The sequence below is a fragment of the Brassica napus genome, chromosome C7 (genome assembly GCF_020379485.1).
Source record: "Brassica napus cultivar Da-Ae chromosome C7, Da-Ae, whole genome shotgun sequence".
Lineage (NCBI taxonomy): Eukaryota > Viridiplantae > Streptophyta > Magnoliopsida > Brassicales > Brassicaceae > Brassica > Brassica napus.
Window position 1 is genome coordinate 42231711 of NC_063450.1, and position 19254 is coordinate 42250964.

The 19254-nt window shown below is 38.3% G+C and overlaps 2 protein-coding genes across 4 annotated transcripts; both read left to right on the plus strand.

The window, feature by feature from the left end:
- The first annotated feature begins 1671 nt into the window (after positions 1 to 1671).
- LOC111203380 (probable serine/threonine-protein kinase At1g54610) lies at positions 1672 to 4897 on the plus strand. Of its 2 annotated transcripts, none has more exons than XM_022697161.2 (8): positions 1672 to 1907; positions 2059 to 2482; positions 2557 to 2841; positions 2916 to 3233; positions 3325 to 3561; positions 4100 to 4200; positions 4276 to 4396; positions 4468 to 4897. In XM_022697161.2, the coding sequence occupies exons 2-8, from the start codon at positions 2105 to 2107 to the stop codon at positions 4744 to 4746; spliced, it is 1719 nt and encodes a 572-aa protein (XP_022552882.2). In that variant the 5' UTR covers positions 1672 to 1907; positions 2059 to 2104; the 3' UTR covers positions 4747 to 4897. The 2 variants fall into 2 exon arrangements, with proteins under 2 accessions (XP_022552882.2, XP_022552881.2); XM_022697160.2 differs by having other exon boundaries at positions 1673 to 1907; positions 2062 to 2482.
- Positions 4898 to 5324: 427 nt separating this feature from the next.
- On the plus strand, positions 5325 to 12815 carry LOC106348657 (protein HASTY 1-like). 2 transcript variants are annotated; one of them, XM_013788433.3, is made up of 22 exons: positions 5325 to 5653; positions 6087 to 6188; positions 6639 to 6782; positions 6874 to 6954; positions 7039 to 7108; positions 7390 to 7460; positions 7535 to 7698; positions 7784 to 7855; positions 7933 to 8170; positions 8425 to 8487; positions 8586 to 8873; positions 8954 to 9067; positions 9187 to 9313; positions 9412 to 9581; positions 9724 to 9825; positions 10259 to 10362; positions 10442 to 10727; positions 10830 to 11071; positions 11193 to 11696; positions 11773 to 12067; positions 12151 to 12334; positions 12420 to 12815. In XM_013788433.3, exons 1-22 carry the CDS (start codon positions 5540 to 5542, stop codon positions 12497 to 12499), a joined length of 3615 nt encoding a protein of 1204 aa, XP_013643887.2. In that variant the 5' UTR covers positions 5325 to 5539; the 3' UTR covers positions 12500 to 12815. The 2 variants fall into 2 exon arrangements, with proteins under 2 accessions (XP_013643887.2, XP_022561937.2); XM_022706216.2 differs by having other exon boundaries at positions 12424 to 12815.
- Positions 12816 to 19254: the final 6439 nt, after the last annotated feature.

Below are 19254 nucleotides of genomic sequence, written 5' to 3' on the forward strand. Positions count from 1 at the left end.
TTAGACTATTTAAAAAAGAGAGGCGAATTTGGTCATATAATATAGACGCCATATAATATAAACCAGTGGATATAAATGGGTCTTTGTGAGTAAGAGAAATGAATATGAGAAATCGTGAGATATAAAGCACAGATTATTGCACAAGGATTCTCACAATAGACCAGGAATAGGTTATGAGGAAATATACTCCCCTGTGGTGGATACAAATACTTTTAGATTCCTAATAAGTCTGGCAATATATATAAGAAAGGAAATTAGATGGTCCATTGGATAAAAAGATAGAAGTACCAGAGGTTATTGAGCTCAAAGATAAAACAAGTTCTCGAGAACAACATTGCATAAAGAAATTCAAAAATATCAGTGTATGTTGATAATCTGAACCTCTGGATACATGTCCCAAACAGTTGAATATCTTAAGAAAGATCTGAGATGAAAAACCTAGGCAAAACGAAATTATGTTTGGGTTTACAGTTTGAGTACATTAATAATGAAATCCTTGTGCATCAAATGGCATATACAGAAAATGTACTCAAGAGATTTGATAAAGAACAAATTTGTGTGCATGGTTCAATGAGAGAGGATGAAGAAGTTCTTGGTCCCGAAATGCCATATCTCAGTGCCATAGGAGTTTTGATGTATCTGGCAAGCTACACTAAGCCAGATACATGTTTTGCCGTGTATTTACTATCTAAACTTAGCTCATATCTGACCTAAAGGCACTGGGACGGGATTAGACATATATTTTGATTTATTTTATACTAACCAGCCCAAAGAAAGGTTAATTGGTTTTGTTGATACATGTTATCTATCAGATCTCAAACAGGTTATGAAACAAACCATCGCAACAACATTAGCCAAGAAATTCGTGAGTATATTTGGCCGCAGGGTTGGAGGTCCATAACTCAATATGTTCGATCAGATTGTGGCCGATGGTAAAGAAAGACCAACTATCATAGGGCAAGCCGTAGGCGCGTGTAGTCAAGGTCCATTCGATCAGAGTATAGGATGATCGACGGCTAAGTAACATATTCTACCCAAGTTTTCTTCACCAACGAGTCTAGAAGACGAGAGGGGTCTAAGTACTTCATGTTCATTCAAGTGATAATTCATAAGATCTATTCATCAAGTTACTTCCAACATCAACCTTTCAGTGAGGTTCAAATCAGAGGGAGTAATACGTGTTGTACTATTTTTCCTTATCCATGGTTTGTCACACTGGGTTTTCCTAGAAAGGTTTTAATGAGGCAACATCCAAAGCGTATTACGAGCTCTTATGGTTATAACATTCAAGGGGGAGTGTTATGAACCGATTTGTGAATGTCATAACCAAATATACATATTTGCTTTTTACTTAGACAATTTATTTTTCCTTGTATGCTTAGGATTTCTTTTTCCTAATCACTTTAGTATTTGTATATTTTCTATTTATCTACGACGGTCTATTGTAATTTTATATATATATAAATTGTTCCATAATTAATTTACAACAGTTTTGAGGATAAAAGAAGAAGGCTTCAGCAATTTTGTTGTCGGTCTGTGAATTGAAAGTTGGTTCATTTCTCCGTAATTAGTGGAAGGGTTGTGTTTTGGTCTGTTGACTCTTATGTCTTTTTGTGTGTTATCAATCAATGACCTTCGCTTTCCACAGAGCCGTTATTGTTATTTTTTGTATACTTTAACTAAATGCTCTTCTTTATTTCAAAACAAATAACTTCTGATTCACATCTTCTCTTTTACCTCTCTTTCTCCCTCTCAACATTGCATTCTTTTAATAACTACTTTTAGATCCTTACATTCCTCTGACTGACACAGCTCCTGCTCCTGCCTGAGCTCAAGCTGAAGTAGCTTTGTTCAAGTTTGAGAATTTTTCATGTGGGTCTAGAGCTCTGCTCCTCCTCTATCATAAAGTAAGGAACTTTCTTGTACCCATCTCACTGGATGTTCTTCACTTGCTCTATTGTCAATCTGATCTGTCAGATATGAAACCTTTAGAGAGTTCTTTGTTTCCCAGAGATAATAAAGCTGTTGACTTTGGGTTTTGTTTTGTTTTGTTTAAAGCAGTTACAGTGAAACATGTTGAGCAAATGAAGCTTAGTTTCGTGAGATGGGTTGTGTATTGGGAAGACCCGTTTCTTCATCAGACTCAGTTTCTGGCTCTAGGCACCAAGACAGCACAAGGGTCGAATCTAAACGGATTGAAGTGAAGGAGACCGTGGCCACGTCTATTAGAATTGAAGCTGAGACTATTAGTAGTATTGTTGTTCCTGTTCCTGGAGTTGATGAGATTAAAGAGGAGAATGAAAAGCCAAAAGGAGAAAGTAAAAGATCGAACAAGGCTGACCCGAGGAAGAGTATTCCGCCAAAGCATCTGATTGGTGAGCAGGTCGCTGCAGGTTGGCCATCTTGGTTATCTGAAATCTGTGGAGAAGCTCTTAACGGTTGGCTTCCACGAAAGGCTGATTCTTTTGAGAAGATTGAGAAAGTGAGTTCTGCTTTTTCCCTTCATCTTCTTATCAGATTGTTGTGATACTGAATCTGTTCTTTTTTGGTGAATAGATTGGATCAGGAACGTATAGCAATGTGTACAAAGCGAAAGACTTGCTAACAGGGAACATTGTAGCCTTAAAGAAAGTGCGGTGCGATGTAAGGGAAAAAGAGAGCTTGAGGTTTATGGCTAGAGAGATTCTGATACTGAGGAGATTAGATCATCCCAATGTAATCAAACTAGAAGGTTTGGTTACTTCAAGAATGTCAAGCAGTTTGTACTTAGTGTTCCGTTACATGCACCATGATCTTGCTGGTCTTGTCGCAAGCCCTGACATAAAGTTCACCAAACAACAGGTTAGTTTCAAAACGTTTTCAAAACAAAACCGTTCTTCAAGTGTTTCAAAATGTATTGACTCTTTGAGTTTCAGGTTAAATGCTATATGAAACAATTACTCTCGGGACTCGAGCATTGTCACAGCAGAGGTGTGCTTCACCGTGATATCAAAGGATCAAACCTTCTTATAGACGACGAAGGAGTTCTCAAAATTGGTGATTTTGGTCTTGCAACGTTCTTTGATCCAAAAAGAAGGCAACAGATGACTAACCGTGTGGTTACTTTATGGTATAGAGCGCCAGAGCTTCTTCATGGTGTTGTGGAGTATGGTTTTGGTATTGATCTATGGAGCGCAGGTTGCATCTTAGGCGAGTTACTTACTGGTAGACCGATAATGCCAGGTCGAACCGAGGTTTTAGCTCTCAAACTCTTAAGACTGACATTGATTTTCATTTCGAGTTTAAAACTCTTCTCATGGATTATGTTAAATCTTTGTTTTGTAGGTAGAGCAGCTGCATAGGATCTATAAGCTGTGTGGATCACCTTCAGAAGAGTATTGGAGGAAGATTAAGTTACCTTCTACTCGTAAGCATGCTCAACACAGGCCCTTACCGCAGTATAAGAGGCGCATAAGAGAGGTTTATAAAGATTTCTCTCCCGAGGCAGTTTCTCTTATGGATACTCTCCTGGCACTTGACCCTGCTGAGCGTAAGAGTGCTACATCTGCATCGATGAGTGATGTAAGTATCTATGAACATACATTGCAAAGAAAGATTGGAATGGGTAACCAATGGATTAGGCCTGCGGGTTCATTTTTTCTGTTTGTTTGGGTCGGTTAGTTTAGAATTCGGTTAGTTCGGGTTGGTCAAAGTCTCGCCGAAGTGACTGAAAAGAAATTTGGTTCGGTTTTGGTTAGTTTGGTTTTAAAAATTTCTACAAAAATTTTTGGTTTTTGGTTTTTGGTTTAGCTTGAATAAAATTCGAAAAGTTTCTGTTTAATTCAGTTATTTCGATTTAGATTTTAATTAGTTCGGTTTGAAATTGAATTTGGTAACATTTTGTTTTTTTTTTCTTTCAGAAAACCGAATTAACCAGTTACCGAATGAATCTGACCGAAAACCCAATTTGTTTTTTAGTTGCCGAATTGAACTGAACCTTTTAACTAAACTGAACCGAAAACCGAGTTTTTCGGTTCAGTTCAGCTAATGATCGCAGGCCTACAATGGATGATCAAATGTAGACTAAGTTTGAAACTTTTTGTATGTTGTGTTGTAACAGTTCTTCACAACGTATCCTCTTCCGTGTCAACCTTTTGATCTCCCCAAGTATCCACCAACTAAAGAGATCGATGCCAAGAGACGAGATGAAGAGTATAGAAGGTATACTTTTCTAGTGTCAAATTTTACTTGAATGTCAGAGTGATGCATGTGAATGAGAGTTCTTGCTGCCAACAGACTAAGAGAAAAACGTAAAAACTCACACGAGAATGGAAGAAGAAGAACAAAACCCCGAGAACGAGCTGTTAGAGCAATGCCGGTTCCAGAGGCTAATGCTGAGGTTCAATCTAACATTGATGTAAGAGAACACTACTTCTTTTATCTTATCATGTTTTGTTCAAACATTATCTGATATTTTTCATATGACAGAGAATGCGTATGATCACTCACGCAAACGCAAAGAGCAAGAGTGAGAAGTTCCCTCCTCCGCATCAAGACGGTTTGCTCGGTTTCCCAATGGGATTGTCTAGGCGTTTTGAACCATCTGAGATACCTTTTAGCTCAACTTCGTTTACTTCTTACGCCAATGAGCCTCTCGAGATGTGGTCTGGCCCTCTAGCGCCAGTGGAGTTTACTGATATTGCAGCTGAGACGCGAAGGAGTGGTGGTTGCGGCGGTGGTAGTATGAGGATGGATGTGAAGGTTTGATGGAAAGAGAGCTGTTGTCTGAATATTTCTTCTTCAGCTGCAAATTTTTATTTTAGTTCTACTGTTGTTTTTTTTTTGTTTAAATTATTTAGTGGTTTGATAACATTTGATTTTGAATGAAGAAATTAAATATAGAAATACTTTTTTCCTAGTGTATTTCTTCTCCATTTTGGACCAGAAACAGCTTTTTCTTTTCTTTAGACAGAAAAGAATCTGATACACGATATTCCTAAAAATGTATTATTCTTCCCCTTATTAATTTTTCACAACTCCAAACTAATTTCAAAATATTCAGTTTTTAAAAAAAATTACAATTCACCATTATTAACTAATAAAAATTACATAAAAACTTCAAACATATTTTTTTTAAACAAATATTTTTTTTAAAACATTTTTTATGAACAGAGGAAATAGTATATTTTTATGAATTCAATTAGTACTTTTCAAATTAAAAATAAGAACATGTGCTGTTTTTTTCTTTCTTTTCTACACCATAATTCCTAATTATCTGCAAATAAAATAAAATTAACAAGCTATTGTAATAAATTTAACAAAATAAAAAATTATCATTTTGAGGTTTAAAAATATAAAATTAATTCGAAACTGAGACTTTGTTTCAACGCTAGATTGCTTCGAGTCGGCATTAAAACCATTACAGATTCTCTCTCTCTCTCTCTCTCTCGCGAGCTGTTGAATTTCAAAAGAAGTGGAAGACGCGTAGGAGAATCTTCTTAGCTATTAAGACGATTTTCTCAAAAAAGGGGGAAAAGCAGCTCTCTTTCGCCCGGAAACAATGGATGCTAGCAACAGCAGCACAGCTAGCAACGTGGCTCAAGCGATCCTCGCCGTCCTCGATTATAACTCCACTCCCGATGCTCGCAGAGCCGCCGTTGCATTCCTCGAATCTGTCTGTATACCTAAAAACTTCACCTTTTTTTTTTTTACTTTTTAAATCGATTTGCGTGCGTGTGGATATTTGATTGTGTGCTGGTCTAAGTGTTACCAGTTACGCTTTGCTTGTTGAAATGCTGAGGTTTCTGCAACTTGATATACTTCGTAAAGGTTTTAAATTTTACTAGCGATCCCCTGCCTTAGACACAAGATTGAGATTAAAGGTTGTTGCTTTACCTTTTCTGGTTTTAGGGTTTGGTGTTTTTGATTGCTAGTGATTGAGGTTTTGATTGCTAGTGATTGAGGTTTTAGTACGCGACGATAATCTGTGTTCAACCTAAATTTGGTGCATCTATCACTGTTTTAGGACAGCATCAGGGTTTTATGAGTGTCTTTGCATTTGTTTTTGATTGAGCTATTCGTGATCTGTTACCTTACAATGGTTGCAGGTTAAATCTGGAGATATCAGGGTTCTAGCACACGTTTCCTTACTTCTAGTGAAGAAGGAATGCTCTTCAGAGATCCGTCTGCATGCCTTCAAAATGTTACAGGTATTGGTTTGGAATATCATTGTATTATCCCATTAACTGACGTTGCTGAGTTCAGTTGGGAAAGTTGAGATGTTAATGCGAAAGTATGGATATAGATTGCATGCTATGTTGAAGGTCATTTGCTGCCTCGTTTTTTTGAAATTCAAAATTGAAAATGAATTTGTTACTTTCTTATTAGTTGGGAGGGAGGTTTAGTTTGTAACTTGTAAATAACATCATATAAAATGCGATAACACAGACTCGTTTCCTATGAAGTATTTGGGTAGCAAGCTGAAATTTGATAGGTTTCTTCAACATTCTTGACACGCTCACTTTTATGACCTTATGTATGCTGTAATGAGATTACCATATCAATATTTAAATTTTGAGTGGACTATACGCGAGATTTCATTGCAGCATTTAAGAAGAGCATAACAACCTTATGATGTAGCTATCTTTCTCCTTTTGCAGCATCTTGTTAGACTACGGTGGGAAGAATTAAGCCCCTCAGAACGCAGGGACTTTGCTAAGGTCTCCGTTGACCTAATGTCAGAGATTGCTAGTCCATCTGAGGAATGGTCTCTGAAGAGTCAGTCAGCTGCCCTTGTAGCTGAGGTAGGAGCTCATATTTATCTAAGTTTCCCCTGCAGTCATCATTAGTTTTTGCTTTCAGTTTGTGTGGATTACTAATGTTTCCATGTTACAGATAGTCAGAAGAGAAGGCCCCGATCTTTGGCAGGAGTTGTTTCCTTCACTAACCTCCTTGTCTGCACAGGGCCCATTACAAGTAGAATGCTTTCTCATTTCTTTAATTCTGTTCCTTTCTTGAAGGCAGACATATAATGTGTTAACGAGTTCTCTTAAAAACCAGGCTGAAGTGGTCTCGATGATGCTCAGATGGCTTCCTGAAGATATTACAGTTCACAATGAGGACTTGGAAGGTATTTGAGAATGGAGTTGTTTTAATTTTTCTTGCATTTTTCTACCCGTGGGTTGACCCCTCTTTCAGGGTTGTAGTGAAAAATGCTTATTTGCTTACATTTGAAAAGACTGTATTTAATTTTAAATGCACACTTTCGGTTGTTAGCTCAGTTGCGCATTTACACCCTGACTCCTTAATGTAGATATTTTTTATTTTCTTATATGATTCATTTCACATATATTTTTTGGGGAATACATGTAAAGTACCCCTCTCTAACTTTCAGCCAAACTTTCTCTTCAGGTGACAGGCGTCGGCTACTGTTGCGGGGACTTACTCAATCTTTGCCGGAGATTTTACCTTTGTTGTATAATGTATGCCACAACTTTGTCCACTCATGTTTAGTTGTTTGTTGTAGCGGTTATTTGATGCACTACTTAAAATGCAGCTTCTCGAGAGACACTTTGGAGCTGCAATGAATGAAGCTAGTAGGCAACAAGTTGACTTAGCAAAACAGCATGCGGCTGTGGTCATAGCTTGTTTAAATGCCATCAATGCATATGCCGAATGGGCTCCTGTTTTAGATCTTTCTAGATATGGAATCATTAACGGGTAAGTATACTCATGCAGAAAATGTTATACAGATCATCTACATGTTTAGATTTCTTGCTAAACGTGATCCCCAAATTTGTAATAGGTGCGGTGCGTTACTTTCCTCTCCTGACTTCCGTCTTCATGCTTGTGATTTTTTCAAACTTGTCTGCTCAAGGTATGCAACCGCGCTGTTTGACCTGATATCCTTAAATTAAGAGTAGACATTTGAATTTTTTTTTTCCTTTTCTGCAGAAAAAGACCTAGTGATGTTTCTGGTACAGAATTCGATGCTGCGATTAGCAGTCTGTTTCAGAGTCTGATGAATGTCTCCAGAGAGTTCTTATACAGATCAGCTTCATGTGCTGCGGGTATCGATGAAAGTGATTATGAGTTTGCTGAGTGTATATGTGAAAGTTTGGTTTCTTTAGGCTCAACAAATCTGCAGTGTATTGCTACTGATGGTGGTGTACTGGCTCTCTACCTTGAACAGGTACTGACATCGTTGCGTCAATCACCTTTCAGATTTAAATGTTGAGGCTCAAGTTCTGTATTATGCTCAGCTAGGATGTAGCTGCACTTTAGTTAATGACGGCCATGTCGTTACTCCTTAGATAACATATATAGGTTGTTTCTCATATTGAAGTAACCTTCCGAAAGAATGGGTTTCTTTATGGTATCTTTGTTTTATTATGCACTATTATAATCTATTAGTTTGAACACTTGTTTGAACTTTTTGGACTGTAGATGCTTGGTTTCTTTCAACACTTTAAGTTGGGTCTTCACTTCGAAGCAATGCTCTTCTGGCTGGTATGTGAGATTCTCTAACAACGATCTTTTCCATTCCTGGCATCCATTGAGATATATAAACTACAGAGACATTGAAACTTCTTTGTTCTGTCTTGTAGGCATTTATGAGGGATTTACTAACAAAGCCAAAGGCTGCCGCTAATCCAAGTGGAGAGGGACTAGCAGTTGGTGGCATTCAAAGTTCAAGCCAAGTTGATAACGAAAAGAAAAAGATTTTAGGTCTTATTAGTGATGACATCGCTAGCACAATCCTGGATGTATCTTTCCAGCGGATGCTCAAGAAAGAAAAAGTCCCTCCTCGAATTGCTCCTTCTCTTGGGCCTTTAGAACTGTGGAGTGATGAGTTCGAAGGAAAGGGAGACTTTGGCCAATACCGATCAAGGCTTGTATGTTTCCCAGCCCAATGCATTGAATTGTACTTCCCACACAACAAATTAACCAGAACCTTGTTTTTTTTTTGGTGCAGTTAGACTTGGTCAAGTTTATTGCTTCTCACAAGCCCCTCGTTGCCAGTACTAAAATATCTGAAAGGATTATCACCCTCATTAAAGATCTATTGGCTTCTCCAGTGCCTCTTCAGGTTTTGTTACAAAGACTTGCTTTTGTCTTTTGAGTTTTGAGTTTTTTTAACAGCATGCAATTTTAGATAGCTGTGATATTCCGTAATTTATGTGTTCGTGTTACAAATGTGCATTTCAGGATGTAGCAGTGTTGGACAGCCAGCAATTGGCTTTTGATTGTATTGTAGCAACGGTTTTTGATGGATTCAGTGAGTTTGCCGGTGGTGGTTCTGATGTTCATTTTTCATTGCGTGGAATATTTGAGGGTATGTGGTATCATATTTTATATCCTTCCAGTGTTTCTCTATTTTGACACTTTCTGATCCTCATTCATTCATTTTTGAATTGTTGACTTGATGAGCAGGCTTGCTTCAGCAGCTTCTCTCATTGAAATTGACTGAGCCGGAACTTATAAAAATGCATGGGCACTATCTGGATGCAATGGGTCCCTTTCTCAAGTATTTCCCAGATGCAGTTGGAAATGTGATCAGCAAATTGTTTGAAATGCTTACCTCTCTTCCACACATTGTCAAGGTTTGTTTCTGTTACATATTTTCAGTGTTGAAATTCATCCATGGACATATGCACATGCATGTGTACACAAGTAATATCCCCTTATTACAGTGTCTAGCGTCAAGTAGTAACTGAGTTTTCCTATCGCGTGTTTCCTTGGCAGGATCCAGCAACTAGTACTTCAAGAGTCGCAAGATTGCAGATTTGCACGTCTTTTATACGTATAGCTAAAACAGCTGATAAAAGTGTTCTGCCTCACATGAAGGTAAATCCGATCTCTCCTTTCTCCACTTTAGGGACCAGATACAAAACAAGGCACCTATAGTTACTCAGGTCTTAAGGCTGGAAAGTCACCCTGTGATTTGATAAGCCTGTCCGCTCTGATATATGGATATACATTGAGACCACGTGTAGGCTAATTTTTAGCTTGTTGTTCATTTGCACTGGTTCAAATTAAAGCAACATAATTAAACTTGTTAGTTGATGAACTTATTCGTTGAAGCTCGCCTATCTATGATTAGTAGACTATGACTTTATTTGTGTCGCTCATTCATAATTGTGTAAACTATGACTTGACCATTTGTCCGTTGGGACATTCTTACTGCTCAATTTTTCTTGTGTTGTTTCACATTTGCCGTCTGGAATTATCATTTTCATCTGCTCATGTTAACCCTCATTCTAACTTCGTCCTTTCACAGTCGATTGCTGATACAATGGCATATATGCAAAGAGAGGGAACGTTACTCCGTGGAGAGCATAACATTCTGGGTGAAGCATTTCTTGTTATGGCTTCTGCAGCAGGGTAATATGAAGTTTCATTTGTTGCATTTATCCAGCATCAGATATATCATGTTCTTAGATAAGATCTAAACTTCGTGCAGAGCTCAACAGCAGCAAGAAGTTCTTGCTTGGTTGCTGGAGCCATTGAGCCAACAGTGGATCCAATCAGAGTGGCAGAATTGCTATCTATCAGACCCTATGGGTCTCGTTCGTTTGTGCTCCAACACCCCCTTCATGTGGTCCTTGTTCCACACCGTTACATTCTTTGAGAAGGCACTCAAGAGAAGTGGACACAGAAAAAGCAACTTGAATACGACCTCAGTAACAAGTCAAGATTTGCATCCTATGGCTCATCATCTTTCTTGGATGTTGCCACCTCTCTTAAAGGTACGTATATCCTCCTTCAAAACATTGACGCCCAAAGTTAAAACGCAATTAAGCTTGGTTGCTGCCAAAAAATGATAACACTCATTTATATTGTTTGTGTAGCTTCTCCGTGTTATCCATTCCCTTTGGTCTCCCTCAGTATATCAAACACTACCCCCAGAAATGAGGGCAGCGATGACAATGGCTGATGTTGAGCGATACAGTCTCCTTGGGGAAGCAATTCCTAAATTTTCAAAAGTCTCCTCGGTTTATGCTGATGGATCTTTTGATGGTGGTAAAGAAGGACAATCCGAGGCAAATGAATCTGATGTGAGAAATTGGTTGAAAGGGATCCGAGATAGTGGGTAAGCAAATCTATTAACCTCCTTATGGTTACACGCCATTTTCATCTTTCTTCCCTTCTCCTGGCTATCTTAAACTTTCAATAAACTTTGTGTTGTGAAAAAATATTGTCCACATGTGCAGATACTGTGTGTTGGGTCTATCAGCAACAATCGGAGATACATTCTTCAAATGCCTAGATGCTAACTATGTGGCAGTAGCACTCATGGAGAACTTACAGTCAATGGAGTTCAGGCACATGCGACAGCTTATTCATTCCTTTGTTGTTTATGTTGTAAAATCTTGTCCGGCAGATATGTGGGAGACATGGCTTGAAGTTCTCCTGCACCCACTATTTATTCATTGTCAGAAAGCTGTTAGCTCCTCTTGGGCCAGTCTTATGCGTGAGGGCAGAGCACAAGTTCCAGATTCGTTTGGTGTACAAAATGGGCCGGACATGAAACTTGAAGTAATGGAAGAAAAACTGCTGAGGGATCTAACTAGGGAGATTGCCAACCTCCTTTCAACAATGGCTTCTCCTGGTTTAAACCCCGGGCTTCCTGTTCTGGAGCATTCAGGCCCTGTGGGACGTATTGACGTGTCTTCTCCCAAGGATTTGCTTGCATTCAAATCCAACTCTATGGTTGGGTATGTATACTGTACTTCTCTCTTTCCTTGGTAACTTTTGGATGAAAAGAGAGTTAATAATGTATCTTGTTCGCAGCTTCCTCCTGAATCACAAAAACGTGGCTCTCCCAGCTCTGCAAATCTGTTTGGAAGTGTTTACATGGACAGATGGGGAAACAACCACTAAAGTCTGTTGCTTTTGTGGTGTGGTTGTTCTGCTAGCGATCCTGACAAATAACGTTGAGCTCAGAGAATTTGTGTCAAAGGATTTGTTCTCTGCGGTCATTAGAGGCTTAGCCATGGAGTCAAATGCCGTTAACAGTGCTGATCTAGTTAACCTATGCCGTGAAATATTTATTTCTCTCTCTGACAGAGACCCAGCCCCTCGCCAGGTTAGGTTTTTGTTTGTTTGTATATATCAATTAACCATTGTAAAAGCTGACTCTAGAGTATCTCTGTTTGATCGTGGTATCAGGTTTTGCTTTCACTTCCTTGTCTTACACCCAACGACTTGCGTGCTTTCGAAGAAGCTATGGGGAAAACTCTAAGTCCCAAAGAACAGAAGCAACTCATGAGGAGCTTGTTGCTGTTAGGTACAGGGAACAACTTAAGAGCACTTGCTGCTCAGAAGACCATGAATGTCATCACCAACGTCACTTGTAAGCCTCTCTAACTCTCTCATACACCAAATTTTCTTATCAATCCTCAATTTCTTGACATATTTTAAAAACTTTTTGACTTTAGTAAGGACTCGCGGACCAGCAAGTACTTCCGAAGCTAAAGAAGACGAAGGGGAAACAATCGGGCTGGCGAGTGTTTTGTGAGGAAAAAGAAATCATTGTAGTATGAAGTTAAAAAGATTGTAAATGATTTAAGAAAGAAGGTTTTGGAGAGGCAAGAAGAAGCAGCTACTTTTGGCGCACAGTTGGTAATCAGATAAATTTAAGGAGTTGTTTCCGTAAGGTTATGATGCATGAACGAGGTTTTCCATATCAAACTTGCTATCTAATGTTACTTCTCTAGAGCATGCCATTTACACAATTTTAGACAAATCCATGATTGATGAAGAAATAGCTAAGTCAGTAAAACTTTGTTGTTATGCTTAGAGTTATCCTTTCAAGATTATATCTATTTTCACTACTTTTTTTTTTTGAAACACTCTTTTTTCTTTGATCAAAGCACTATTTTCACTCCAAGATCTAATTAGCTATTGTAACACAACGAATACCAAATTAATAGAAAAAAAAAATCTGAGAAATGGGAGTTATCTACTAAAAAATAAGTACATACCAAATTAGTCTAAGCATAAAAATAGTAGTAGATAGCTTACAACCTCATACACCCTAGTTCTTCAGATCAGACACAAAGTAGGTTAAGTGGACGGTTGAGATTTTACCATTGTGCTAGTTTACATGAAGAGAGAATTATACTGTCTTTCTCTCTTCAGTATTTTTAGATAAGAATCTTTATTCTATTTCCCTCTCCAAGCAAGAGGACCCTACACGTCTCAGACCTTGAGCCTCTGAGCTTAGATTTCTTTTGTTTAGTTTATTTCCCGTGATCACGTACGCTGAAACGCTTGAGGTAAGCAATTCATGACTCACCATATCTTTCTCTTTTAGTTGTGTTTTGTTGCTGGGAAACATAACCTCAGCTCTTTGTTACTGCTACTTTTTTAACTTACGTTAATTATGAATGTTATTTACTTACTCTTTGGAGAAAGATGTGAATCTAGAGTAACTACAAAGGGAACATTAATTAAGACAGTAATTAGCAAGCATTATTACAGGACTAGCAAGCGTGATCCAGAGTAACCAGCTACTTTTGTAACTTATAGATTATGAATGAATGTTATATATTTACTCTTGTTGATGTGTGAATAAAGTTTTGTGTACATTGATCATCTATCTATCTATATATCTATATATATAAAGTAAACTTTTCTCTCTTCTTATGACATGTGGAAGAGGAGTTTGTTGACATGTGTCCACTTTTTTGTCTTTTACATTTTAGATCTTTCTTTTTTTAGATTATTGCAATTTGGTTCACTATTTTCTAATTATATACTATCTAATCCTTCTCACACTAACCATCATCATTTGAAGTTTGATAATCCATTTTAATCTATTTTATTGTTCAAAAAATTGCAAAACGAATAAATAAATAAATAAATAATATAAATGTATTTTAAATATTTAATTTATTCACAGCTAAAAATAACATAAATTTTTGCTAATTTATTATTTTTTATTATTTTCTATTATTTCATTTACAACTATATATGTATCTTAATATTAACCAAACTAAAGCAGAACACATAATCTAAACATAAAACCTCCATAATCACAGAGAAAAAAATGTCAAAATAACACTAACTCAATAAAGGTCCAGAACTCAAAGGCGATCAAGAACGAAAACTAACTTACCCCACTTTATCATAGAGTGTCTTGTCCTGAACAATCAAAAGTCAGTAAAATGTAGAAACATAATCTTGAGATAAAACAATCCCTCAAACACAAATGAGCGTGATCAAGGACCAATGCAAAGAATCAAGAAAGCGGGTTAGAGGAAGAATAATCAACATAAGGCCAAAATCACCACGAAGCAGGAAGAGACATACTTAACGAACGACAAGCACAACCACCAGCTAAGAGGTAAGAAGCACCTCACAAACTAAACAAGCACAAACAAAACGCCTATGCCGGCGAAGAACCACAAAGCTCGGGATAGAAGAGACCAAATCTCAAAGAGACTAATACCGCACACTTATACTAAGGGAAGCAAAAGAAGAAGAGAACAACATGAGTGAGGGAGAACAGAAACCAACCCCCGAGAAACATGAGCCCAGACTTGAGACCAGAAACAATCTTCCAAATCTACAGAGCATACTCGGAGGAGAACATTATCCAAACCTGGAGTGGCAAACATGGCGAAAGAGAGAGTCACAGAGACGCAAGCAACGATGAAAACTGCAACGAGATGAGGGAACATAAATGGAAGGGTAGACAAAACAAAATCATCAAATCGTGGAGCCGTCCTCGAGCTATAGAAGTCATATCACCAAAAACCATATCTTGAAAACCAAGACGAGAAGGGAGTATCAATGGTAAGCCAACGACGAAGAAAACAACTTTAAAGACGACTAAACTCTGACCCAACCCAAAGAGATGCAGTTCATAACATCAGCTAAAATCTAAGGAAGAAGAGGAGTATCCAATATTGAATGGAGCAGCCTAAAATGACGCTCGAAACAACCGCACAACTGGGAACTCCTAAACCCGATTTACAACAAATACCAGAAATCTCAAGGTGAAGAAGGCGATAAAGAACAAGAGCATGAGGTGAGTCTTTTCGGTGATGATGAGAAACACCGCATACCAAAAAGGTAAACAAAATACATAGATGTTGAAGGCTCAATTTCAAAATATGGGAAAAAGACAAAAACATCTTGAAAGTTATAATGTTCAAAAATATGAAAAAAATAAAAGACAATTTTGACGCTGAAACCGTTAATCTTAGAATCAACAAATGCATAAATGAAAGTTATTGAAATTCAATATATTTTTACACTAGAGGCTCACTTCACTACTATACAGACAAAACACATTATTGAAAAAACAAAGACAAAATATATTAACATATCATTATTACTACTACATAACACAATAAAAACACCAAATAACGTTATTAACAAATAAAAGTGATCACATAATTACATTATCCAAAAAAACATACTTTTAACAACAATAAAACAATATTCCGCGCGAAGCGCAGACACCCCTCTAGTATATAATACTTCAGGCGGAGCTATACAAAAGATGACATTGGCATCTTTTTTTTTTTTGAAAGAATGTTAAATTTATTCAAATAAAAAAAAAGACTTTTGTACAACTAGTGCATCTTTAGTTTAAAATGAAAGATATTTTTAGAACCCAAAAAACCATAAATCTTCAGCAGCCTAGTCTCTAGTTGAGAACCAGACCACCATTGTTTTGTTGAAAGTTGTTCCTCCTCGTCCACGTAGAGAGCTGATTCGGTTCCGTACTTGCTTGTCGATGAACTTTATAAGAAGACTAGGAGATCGATTGACTGTGCCATGCCTTCTCTCATTTCTCTCAAGCCAAATGGTATGCACAGAGAGTTGAAATACATATCTAAGGAGGAACTTGGTATCTCCTGAGATAGTATTTGTAGATATTAAGGCTAGAACTTGACTCCATATGTGTGAGTAGCTCGGTCCCAAAAGCTTCTTAGTGAGGTTTCTCCAAATGGCCTCGGTAAAAGAAAAACTGAAGTATAGATGATTACTGGATTCTACCGCAGCATTGCAGAGCAATCACTGAGCATTCGCCTGAGGGTTCCACTGCAACAGTCTATCCCATGTTGCCAGTCGGTTATGTACTGCAATCCAGGCCATGGCTGAGTATTTAGGCTTTGATCCAGAGAACCAGATGCCCTTATACCACAGAACCTTTGCTTGCTGCACACGCGTAAGAGTCCAAGTTTGGTTCGTGTCGAAACGAGGTCGGAACACGTCTCCTTTTTCCTTTCCACAAAACCACATCGTCTTCTTCAATGATTCCCTTTGTTCTCAACTTCAGAATCTCCTCATCTATGATGATCAGGTTTCCTGCTCTGTAGCGGCGGCTCCTATAGTTTTGGACTACAAATTCCACAGAGGCGTTGATATTAATACCAAGCGCTATGCATCCTTGCATATTTGTGCGCTCGATTATCCTCCCCAGGGGGGACCACTTGTCGAACCAAAAAGAGGTAGTAGCACCACTCTTTATTTAAACTTGGACAAAAGATCTAGCCAGAGCTCTGTATTTCAGCAACTTCTTCCAAATCCAAGATCCAAGAGAACTTGCCTCATTGATGCTCCAGAATGAGCCATTCCTTATCAAATATCTTTTAACCCATTGGACCCATAAAGTGGACTGTGACACCACACGCCATATAAGTTTTAGACAGCATACTCTGTTTGTTTCTGATAGTGAACGTAGTCCCAGCCCTCCTTCCTCTTTTGGACTGCAGACCTTGTCCCAAGATATCTTAGCTTTTGTCGTGCACATTGCCGGTCAAGACCATAAGAAAGATGAACAGAGTTGATCAATCTCCTTGATGCATTGTTTTGGGATCCTATATACTGACATCCAAAAATTGGTGATACTATGTATCACATAACCAATGAGTTGTAAACGACTTGCAAAGGAGAGCTGCCTTGCCGTCCAAGAGGTGATTCGCTTTTTGACTCGATTGACCAATGGAGCATAGTCACTTGAAGTCATACACTTTGTTAGGAGTGGTACCTCAAGGTATCGAACTGGAAGAGTTCCCACTTCAAAAGGAAACTGCTCAAGAATAGCCTCTCTTTCTTCACACACACCAGCCAAGAACAGAGTGGACTTTTCAAGACTTATGCGTAAGCCTGACATGTATGCATGCTCTCTGAACACTTCAAGAATTCCTTCTACCGAACCTTTTTTCCATCAGAAAACACCAAAAGTTCATCAGCAAAACAAAGGTGAGTCAGCTGAACCTCTTGACAGTAAGGATGATATCCTATCTTCTTCTCCTCTGCGGCTTTGTTCAACAATTTAGATAGCACCTCCATGCAGATTACAAACAGGTACGGGGATAGAGAACATCCTTGACGAAGCCCTCTGGAACTGTTAAAATATCCAGCCAATTCTCCATTTATCTGAACCGAAAAGGATGCCAGTTCAATACACTTCTTCACCCAAGTAATAAACTTATCTGGCAGCTTTATTACAGGGAGAATATACAGAAAAAAAGACAATTGAACCGAGTCAAAAACCTTAGAGATGTCGATCTTCACTGCACATCGAGAAGATATCATTGGTTTGTGGTAGCTTTTTACCAGCTCAGACGCCAGCAATACGTTCTCCATGAGGAGGCGATCTTTGACAAAAGCTGATTGGTTAGTAGAGATGAATTTTGGGAGGATTTTTTTTAAGCAGTTGGCCAATATCTTCAAAAGTACCTTGTATACGACATTATAACATGAGATGGGTCGATAGTCAACCATTTTTGTTGCTTCATCTCTCTTTGGTATAAGAGCTAAGATGGTATAATTTATGCCTTTCGGAAGGAAACCTAAAAAATGACTGGACTGCCACAACAAAGTCATTGCCAATAACCGACCAAGTTGATTTATAGAATTCACAAGTAAACCCATCCGGACCTGGTGATTTATTTGCCGCCATTGCAAATAGAACATTCTTAATCTCCTCCACTGATACCTCCTTGTCTAAGATCCTCATATCTCCTTCATCACATTCAAACCCCAATTAATAATAACTTTAGCTCTGCTTCAGTAACTCCCACAAAATCATCCGGTGTGTGAGATAAAAAACGAGGAAAATGGTCCACTGCTTCCACTTTAATTTCCTCCTGAGTTCTTGTTGTTGTACCATCTTCTCTCTGGATCTCTCTGATCACATTTCTCACTTCCCTAACTTTAGCAGCATGATGGAACTGTTTGTTATTCCCATCTCCAATATCCAACCAATGAACTTTTGCCTTTTGACTGAGAATTTTCTCCTCCAAAGTAGAAAGAATGTTCCATCTGTCATAGGCTCTTGATTCCTGTCTCATATTTTCTTGTGTTGGATTGAGCATAGTAGTATTTTTACGATCACAAAGTATCTCCCAAGCTTCCTTTGTTCTTTTCTCAATTTCTCCAATATGCTTGTTTTTTAACTTCCTCAGGAGCGGTTTCAAAAGCTTTAACTTCTTTGAAAAGCGATGCATTGCCGAGGTTGAGTTAAAAAGAGGATCCATAGATGACCAGAACTCTTGAACCAAAGGCAAAAACTCCATAAAGTCAGCTACTGCATTCACGAACTTGAAAGGTTTTCGAATTTTTGTCATCCCTTCTTGTATCACAATCCTACAGCGCATATGGTCAGAGCATCCTCCCGCCTCAAACACGCAATACGCCTGAGCGAATTCCCGTAACCATGAATCATTCTTCAACGTTCTATCCAGTTTCTTGCATATGAAGTCATTGTCCCTCTTGTTGCTCCAAGTGAGCTTAGGACCTTGATAAGACATGTCTATGAGTGAACAATAGTTGGCCACACCTTGAAAGTCTCTCATGCCATTCGACACCAACGTCATGTTCTCATTCCCAGAGTGATCTTCTTCATCCAGAATTTCATTAAAGTCTCCAAAAACCAGCAACGACTTGTTTCTTATCATAGGCGAGTCCTGCTGCGATTTCAGGTCTTGCCAAAGCTCTTTCCTTTCCTCTGTTGTGTTAGCAGCATAAACAAAGGAGCAGAATATTTCTTTAGTCATCCCGTCTAATAAGATAGCACAAGTGATAATTTGACTACTTTTAAAGCACGAAGTCACTCTAACCTTCGGACTCCACACAATCCAAATTCTCCTCAGCCTATTATTCTCATAATTTGATAGGAAGGACCAATCTCTAAAGACAGACTCCACTATACGACTTGCCTTTCCTTCCTTTACTCTCTTCTCCAGCAGACATCCAAACTGGAACGATCCTCGTATGATCCATTCTTGAACTACAGAGTGTTTAGTTTTT

Excerpts from the sequence above, each read along its gene's own strand:
- LOC106348657 (XM_013788433.3), top strand. The coding sequence starts at position 5,540 with ATGGATGCTAGCAACAGCAGCACAGCTAGCAACGTGGCTCAAGCGATC. Across the intron at positions 6,189-6,638 it reads ATGCCTTCAAAATGTTACAG|CATCTTGTTAGACTACGGTG; the intron begins GTATTGGTTTGG and ends CTCCTTTTGCAG. Across the intron at positions 7,699-7,783 it reads AGATATGGAATCATTAACGG|GTGCGGTGCGTTACTTTCCT; the intron begins GTAAGTATACTC and ends AATTTGTAATAG.
- LOC111203380 (XM_022697161.2), top strand. The coding sequence starts at position 2,105 with ATGGGTTGTGTATTGGGAAGACCCGTTTCTTCATCAGACTCAGTTTCT. Across the intron at positions 3,234-3,324 it reads TAATGCCAGGTCGAACCGAG|GTAGAGCAGCTGCATAGGAT; the intron begins GTTTTAGCTCTC and ends TTTGTTTTGTAG. Across the intron at positions 4,201-4,275 it reads CGAGATGAAGAGTATAGAAG|ACTAAGAGAAAAACGTAAAA; the intron begins GTATACTTTTCT and ends TGCTGCCAACAG.